Source organism: Hippocampus comes, unplaced genomic scaffold, assembly GCF_001891065.2.
Source record: "Hippocampus comes isolate QL1 unplaced genomic scaffold, H_comes_QL1_v1.1 scaffold83, whole genome shotgun sequence".
Classification (NCBI taxonomy): Eukaryota; Metazoa; Chordata; class Actinopteri; order Syngnathiformes; family Syngnathidae; genus Hippocampus; species Hippocampus comes.
The window spans coordinates 1,523,726-1,531,973 of NW_017805281.1; the positions used below are offsets into that span (position 1 = coordinate 1,523,726).

At 40.7% G+C, this 8,248-nt stretch overlaps 1 protein-coding gene and 2 long non-coding RNA genes across 3 annotated transcripts in view; 2 read left to right on the forward strand and 1 right to left on the reverse strand.

Moving 5' to 3' along the window:
* The window catches only part of ccdc69 (coiled-coil domain containing 69), a 10,725-nt gene extending 4,162 nt beyond the window's left edge, over positions 1-6,563 (reverse strand). The window contains exons 1-2 of the mRNA XM_019871198.1: positions 6,011-6,563; positions 102-147 (exon numbers count right to left, since the gene is read on the reverse strand). Coding sequence (XP_019726757.1) covers positions 102-147; positions 6,011-6,262 — 298 coding nt within the window. The 5' untranslated portion in view covers positions 6,263-6,563. The remainder of the gene's footprint in view (positions 1-101; positions 148-6,010) is intronic.
* LOC109516553 (uncharacterized) lies at positions 2,192-2,532 on the forward strand. Its single transcript, XR_002168357.1, has 2 exons — positions 2,192-2,281; positions 2,363-2,532. It is a non-coding gene; the product is annotated as an uncharacterized LOC109516553 (long non-coding RNA).
* LOC109516554 (uncharacterized) lies at positions 4,693-5,033 on the forward strand. The gene is made up of 2 exons (XR_002168358.1): positions 4,693-4,782; positions 4,864-5,033. It is a non-coding gene; the product is annotated as an uncharacterized LOC109516554 (long non-coding RNA).
* Positions 6,564-8,248: the final 1,685 nt, after the last annotated feature.

The window sequence follows — 8,248 nt, forward strand, 5'->3', positions numbered from 1 at the left end:
CCCCCCCCCCCCACCCACGCACACCCACACATGCGCATGTAAACTGACAGCTACTTGGCCCGTGAGCGACACCTAACACCACAAAAAATAAATAAACTGACCTCCATCTTGTCGGCTGCTGTCTTTGTCATCTTTCTTAGTTTTCTTCTGAAACAACAAGAACGAAGACACCGGGCAACATGTTAGCACAGTCACCAAATTATCGAGCAAAAGACGCTTGTCATCAGTTGGCGCTTTGGTCAGGAAGTCTGATGAAAATGTCGGAGCGCTGAATGAAATCAGGTGCCTGTTCCAGTTCCATTTGATAAGTAGCAAATGACCTTTGTTTTTCTCTTTGAAATCATTTACCTCCCATGAACGTTCAGCACCCCCCGCCCCCATCTTTAAAATTCGTCTTAAAACTAATTTTTATTCTTTGGAGTTAAGACTTCCTCTTTGGAGTTTTTAGTTTTACTAGTTTTGTACTTTCTACTGTCTTTCTTGTTAATTTATTGTTTTATTGTTGTATGAATTATTTTTGCTCCATGTACAGCACTTTGTATACAGTGGTGGCTGTATTAAAGTGTTCTGTAAATACATTTGAGTTGAGAGTATTATTAATATTGTTTAAAGTGTCAAATTTGGTTTTTTTTTTGTTAAGACTTCCTCTTTGGAGTTTTTAGTTTTACTAGTTTTGTACTTTCTACTGTCTTTCTTGTTAATTTATTGTTTTATTGTTGTATGAATTATTTTTGCTCCATGTACAGCACTTTGTATACAGTGGTGGCTGTATTAAAGTGTTCTGTAAATACATTTGAGTTGAGAGTATTATTAATATTGTTTAAAGTGTCAAATTTGTTTTTTTTTTTTGGGTCTATAAGCTCAGTGGAAAAACACGGACATCAGATTTCTGGGGGGCGGTGGGGGGAGGGGGCGGATGTGGAATGAGACATTTTATTTTAAGGTCACACAAGCATCATGGGACCATGCTAATTGCTAGTTGTTATGCTAGCATGTCGATCCGGTCACATTACACAGCCTTAGCACGTCTGCGCTGCTAAACCAATTAACGCAACTAAACCAATTAAAGAGATAAAAACATTTTAGTGCTGACCACACGCCACTTTCTATTCTAGGCGAAAGGTTTACGTACGCAGCTCTGACAATTACGTAAGAAGCCCTCGCGCCGCACAGAGTAAGAAACAGGAAACAGACACGTCGGTAGTCAACGCTTATGACAGGAAGTCATCAACGGTTTTGCGATGTGGTCTGCAGGGCACCTGTTGGCATATTCACGTCTAATGTATTAAGGAGACTTTGGAAGGAGGGGGTCATTTCCATAAGTTTCCAGGTGTCTTGAACAAGGTTCAATCAATATGGTTCTTAGGCCAATGCTGATAATCGTCAGAAAAAATAAAATCTGATAACCAATAAAATATTAAGTACAATAAAATATTATTAGTGCATGATATTTATCGGGGAGATATTGATCGGCCCGATATTGGAAAAAAATATGTCACTTTTATCGGTCTGATAACCCAAAATTAGGACGATATTGAGGGTGATATTGAAAACCGGATTACAATAAACTAACATAGAACGAGCCGAAGTCTCCTGAATTCGAAATACAAAATTTTATAAAATACCGAAACTTGGGTGAACATTTTCACATCTGCAGTCCCATTCGATTGAATGAGAGTCGCAGCCAAGGCATGCCTTTTTTTTTAACAGTACGTTTACCTTCCTTGCTGATTACTACACTGGTGTGGATTCAAACTTTATGCGCTTTTAAGATGCAACAGCATGTTCTCCCCGCGCCTGTGTGGGTTTTCTCCGGGTACTCCGGTTTCCTCCCACGTTCCATAAAACATGCATGGCAGGCTGATTGAACACTCAAAATTGTCCCTAGGAGTGAGTGTGAGCGCGGATGGTTATCCGTTTCTGTGTGCCCTGCAATTGGCTGGCAACCGGTTCAGGGTGTCCCCCGCCTACTGCCTGAAGACAGCTGGGCTAGGCTCCAGCAAACCCCCCCACCACGACCCTAGTGAGGATAAAGCGGTTCGGAAAATGAATGAATATATATATAGAAATGTAACCAGGTGAACCATACTTAGACTTTTGTAGTGAAGGCTGCCTTGTTCATTAACAAATGTAGCACTGTCACTTTCAGAACACGCTTGATAAAAACATGCAGGAACATACAGCAGAGGGGAGGATGACATGCATGTGAAGGAAGATGTGTATGCCGCTCGTCCCAGCTTGATACACCCATGATCATTGTTGTAACCCTGGCGATATTCAGGTAACTGGTAACTATTTTACCATGAAGCATGTTGGGTGTTAAATTTGGACGGGTGATTAATTATTTGAATGGTATTTGTAGAGCAAAATATCGTGGTTTGGAGTTTGAAATCTGCCACTTGTGAGTCGTGTGAACAGCTGTACAGCGAAAGTGTTCACAACGTTACAAGATGTAAATGTTTTTATTGACTGTGAAATGATATGAACTGTGTTATCTGTTCTTTAGAGGGGAGATCATTTGTGTTTTTCCACGTGTTTTGTACGCACCCAACACGCCGTAAAGTGTCGAGTAAGTGTGTCCTCTCAACACATTGGACTGTAATGATTTGTCGGTCTGCACTTTTAATTGTAATTGTCTTTAATCTGTTAATAATTTTCCTTGATCTCTTCGATCCTTTTTCGAACTCTTAAAATTCAGTTCACATCTCAGTCTTTCATCTTAATGCTGTACAAATTTTTATTGTTCAGTCGGGAATAAAGCCCACATAAAAATTATTTTGTGTTCAGTCCAGTCTTTCCAAAGACCTGGCTACATATATATTAGTAATTATCGGTTGAAATTTCTCATACCGTACATCACTATAAAATATATACAGTACAATATATACTTTTGGGTCCCTTAACACTTACAGTAACAAAGATATGAATTACAGTCACAACATTTGGCTGACTTTGTCCTTTGACAACATACACACCATTAAAAAGTCGCTTGTCGACTATGTGAGCCCTTTCATGTTTTAGTTTTGAAAGTCACTGATTGGACGCGTGACAATGGCGTCATTTTAAACCAAGCTCAATCAAAAAATGTTTGCTTAGACATGTTGGCTGGAGGATCTTGCTTCATTTATTTACAGCAAAAACGATCTAATCTTTTTTAAATCTCAAATGACTCAGTTTTGTTGCAGATCATCAAGAACCTCCTTTCGTTCCAAATGAGCGTAAAGATGTACGGGAGCCGTTTAAATCAAAGCCTTACGCGTTATGACATCATTGTGTTAGTTCATGAGTTTGCAATTTGAGTTGAGAGTATTATTAATATTGTTTAAAGTGTCAAATTTGTTTTTTTTTTTGGGTCTATAAGCTCAGTGGAAAAACACGGACATCAGATTTCTGGGGGGCGGTGGGGGGAGGGGGCGGATGTGGAATGAGACATTTTATTTTAAGGTCACACAAGCATCATGGGACCATGCTAATTGCTAGTTGTTATGCTAGCATGTCGATCCGGTCACATTACACAGCCTTAGCACGTCTGCGCTGCTAAACCAATTAACGCAACTAAACCAATTAAAGAGATAAAAACATTTTAGTGCTGACCACACGCCACTTTCTATTCTAGGCGAAAGGTTTACGTACGCAGCTCTGACAATTACGTAAGAAGCCCTCGCGCCGCACAGAGTAAGAAACAGGAAACAGACACGTCGGTAGTCAACGCTTATGACAGGAAGTCATCAACGGTTTTGCGATGTGGTCTGCAGGGCACCTGTTGGCATATTCACGTCTAATGTATTAAGGAGACTTTGGAAGGAGGGGGTCATTTCCATAAGTTTCCAGGTGTCTTGAACAAGGTTCAATCAATATGGTTCTTAGGCCAATGCTGATAATCGTCAGAAAAAATAAAATCTGATAACCAATAAAATATTAAGTACAATAAAATATTATTAGTGCATGATATTTATCGGGGAGATATTGATCGGCCCGATATTGGAAAAAAATATGTCACTTTTATCGGTCTGATAACCCAAAATTAGGACGATATTGAGGGTGATATTGAAAACCGGATTACAATAAACTAACATAGAACGAGCCGAAGTCTCCTGAATTCGAAATACAAAATTTTATAAAATACCGAAACTTGGGTGAACATTTTCACATCTGCAGTCCCATTCGATTGAATGAGAGTCGCAGCCAAGGCATGCCTTTTTTTTTAACAGTACGTTTACCTTCCTTGCTGATTACTACACTGGTGTGGATTCAAACTTTATGCGCTTTTAAGATGCAACAGCATGTTCTCCCCGCGCCTGTGTGGGTTTTCTCCGGGTACTCCGGTTTCCTCCCACGTTCCATAAAACATGCATGGCAGGCTGATTGAACACTCAAAATTGTCCCTAGGAGTGAGTGTGAGCGCGGATGGTTATCCGTTTCTGTGTGCCCTGCAATTGGCTGGCAACCGGTTCAGGGTGTCCCCCGCCTACTGCCTGAAGACAGCTGGGCTAGGCTCCAGCAAACCCCCCCACCACGACCCTAGTGAGGATAAAGCGGTTCGGAAAATGAATGAATATATATATAGAAATGTAACCAGGTGAACCATACTTAGACTTTTGTAGTGAAGGCTGCCTTGTTCATTAACAAATGTAGCACTGTCACTTTCAGAACACGCTTGATAAAAACATGCAGGAACATACAGCAGAGGGGAGGATGACATGCATGTGAAGGAAGATGTGTATGCCGCTCGTCCCAGCTTGATACACCCATGATCATTGTTGTAACCCTGGCGATATTCAGGTAACTGGTAACTATTTTACCATGAAGCATGTTGGGTGTTAAATTTGGACGGGTGATTAATTATTTGAATGGTATTTGTAGAGCAAAATATCGTGGTTTGGAGTTTGAAATCTGCCACTTGTGAGTCGTGTGAACAGCTGTACAGCGAAAGTGTTCACAACGTTACAAGATGTAAATGTTTTTATTGACTGTGAAATGATATGAACTGTGTTATCTGTTCTTTAGAGGGGAGATCATTTGTGTTTTTCCACGTGTTTTGTACGCACCCAACACGCCGTAAAGTGTCGAGTAAGTGTGTCCTCTCAACACATTGGACTGTAATGATTTGTCGGTCTGCACTTTTAATTGTAATTGTCTTTAATCTGTTAATAATTTTCCTTGATCTCTTCGATCCTTTTTCGAACTCTTAAAATTCAGTTCACATCTCAGTCTTTCATCTTAATGCTGTACAAATTTTTATTGTTCAGTCGGGAATAAAGCCCACATAAAAATTATTTTGTGTTCAGTCCAGTCTTTCCAAAGACCTGGCTACATATATATTAGTAATTATCGGTTGAAATTTCTCATACCGTACATCACTATAAAATATATACAGTACAATATATACTTTTGGGTCCCTTAACACTTACAGTAACAAAGATATGAATTACAGTCACAACATTTGGCTGACTTTGTCCTTTGACAACATACACACCATTAAAAAGTCGCTTGTCGACTATGTGAGCCCTTTCATGTTTTAGTTTTGAAAGTCACTGATTGGACGCGTGACAATGGCGTCATTTTAAACCAAGCTCAATCAAAAAATGTTTGCTTAGACATGTTGGCTGGAGGATCTTGCTTCATTTATTTACAGCAAAAACGATCTAATCTTTTTTAAATCTCAAATGACTCAGTTTTGTTGCATATCATCAAGAACCTCCTTTCGTTCCAAATGAGCGTAAAGATGTACGGGAGCCGTTTAAATCAAAGCCTTACGCGTTATGACATCATTGTGTTAGTTCATGAGTTTGCACGGAGAATGTCGACCAGATTGAAAACAGATGTGCGCTCAACAAAGTACAACTTGGGCCACGTTTGTGCTCTCAACCGTGTCGTACTTTGCCGAACTTTCTCGTCGCCTCGTGCAAGTTACCGTGAAAAGTTTCGACTTTTGGCTTTGATGGAAGTTTGGGCGGCTGCGGAGCACGCCGCCCGGGGGCCTCGATCCCCGGTCGTCAGCGGGGCTCACCTTGCTGTGGCTGCAGCCCATGCCTGCTGAAGCCGCCTCGCCTCGTGTCGCCCCTCTCGTCGCTCGGCCTCGACGGCGTCTTTTCGGGACTCGTTGTTCCGTCGTCCTCCGCCGTGAAAAAGCCGAAAAATTTGGCCGAGCTTCAGCAAAGTTACTGAACGCCCCGCCGCCCGGCTTGACGTGTGACGCGTTCAAAGACCAAGACGCGGGGGGATAACTTCGGCTTCCCCGCGGCGCGTTGAGGCTCCGCATTGGAAACACTGTTAAAGAAAACACAACAATGCAAACATCGCATTCTATAAAGACAAAACCTGCTTACCTGTGTTCCTTTTATGCGTTCTCTAGACTTTGTTGGTGTTTTCAAGATAGAGACTTCGAGAAGCCCAACGTGAATGTGTTCGAGTTTAACTTTGAAAATACAAAATCTGAAGACTGACTCGATTTTATATACTGTATTGTGATTCAGTTAAAAGCAGATCATAGCGTATCTCAAAGAAGGGATAGTTAAAAATTTTATAGTGTCAGTGAAGGCATCAGCGGCCGAGGCCGGGACATGCGCAGAAGGGAGTTTCTTGTCTGCGCTTCAAAATTACCGTATTAACCGCAAAACATAACCCAAACAACTACGACTGGCTTGTGTTTATTCAATTGGAAGCAACACTTTTATGAATGTAAATTGACTGGCTTGTGTTCAGTCAATCGGAAGCAACACTATTATTCATGTAAATTTAGCAAATAGACACGAAAGTGGACTGAAGTTCACCTTTCCACAATTTAAAAGAGCTCAACAATTATTGAGGTCGTTATCCAAAATGTTATTGATTTAGAAATGTAAGGCATTTGTACTAAAGTAATCCTATTTGACTTTTTCAAATGACGGTGGACCACTGAAATACATTGTTGTTGCATTATGCAAAAGACAAAAGAGAATTACGTTAAATATGTAGACAGCTTCATAAATATATAGACAGATTCATAAACGTCCTCTAAATTGCACGATGTAGATGTGTTGCCCTTCAAATTTAACACAGTTGAAAATCCAAAGTACTCATCAAACCAATTACCAAATTGTCTTATTACACTTTTGCAAATTCATACATAGCTCAAAAGCCATGGCAATCAATTTTGCCGTCTGCTAATGTGTGAATGCAAAACGCCTGCCATATCCATAGTACTTCAGATAATAGAACCCTCTGGTGTACTGGAACAAAATCTCGTGGCTCCCTCCAGTGACATTAACTAAAAAGACAGCTTGAGTGATGTTTGTAAAAAGAAGCATGAAAGGAACTCTGGAGGCTCGGGGGTTTGATGTTGATGTCTAATTTTTATTTGTTTTTATTTTGCCTCCTTTGACTCGGCATTGGCTGGCCTAGAGAAAACCGAGAGAGTAAATAAAACAATCAGTCAAAAAAACAAGATGACTCAAATGTGAAGAGCGCCTCCAGTGGATGCCATCCGTTACTACATATCTTGAAGACGCACCTCTCCAAATAAAAATGTGATTGTGATTAACTGGACGTCAGCGGTTGGCCGCGAAAGCAAGCAAGCAAGCAAGCAAGCAGCTGTTATGCCTGGACGGAAACTTAGTCGCGTTTCCCAGAACAACAACTGCTGCTCCAAATAGACACGTGTAATAAATTCCACACGGGAGTTGGCACACGCGGGAGAGACAGCTCGTCAATATTGATCACAACTAAAAGTGCACATGTGGTGAACACTAAGAGAACAAACAAACAAATAAACAAAAAAACCCAAGTCGTCTTTGTTGGGCTTCTTCTTGATTTGATATAATTGGAATGCAGCGCAGCGGTCGCCTGTCATCAAAGGTCACAAGTGCATCAAAATGCTTCTTAAGAAAGAAAAAAAGTTGTTTATTCACGCTCACAAAAGAAAGTTTGTTTGGCGTCAGGACTGATGTCGTTGACTTTATCAAATACTTTCATATAATCGGGAGGGAGAGGGGGGAGTCAATTTCTCTGGAGGAAAGTGCACACGCCAAGATTTGTCAAGGAACGCCCTCGTTTCAAGGTGGCTCCACCCACACTGCATACATTTCATCACGGCGCCAAACTGTGTAATTATTTGCACCAAAACAATGAGGACACCACCGTCTTTTGTCTAATTCTACTTCCTGTATGTTTTGCTTCAATTAGGTATTGTACAAGCTTTTAAAAACAAACACGGTTCGATGCTGCCGTATTATTAATACGGTAATAGATAATGTCCCGATCAGGTCTT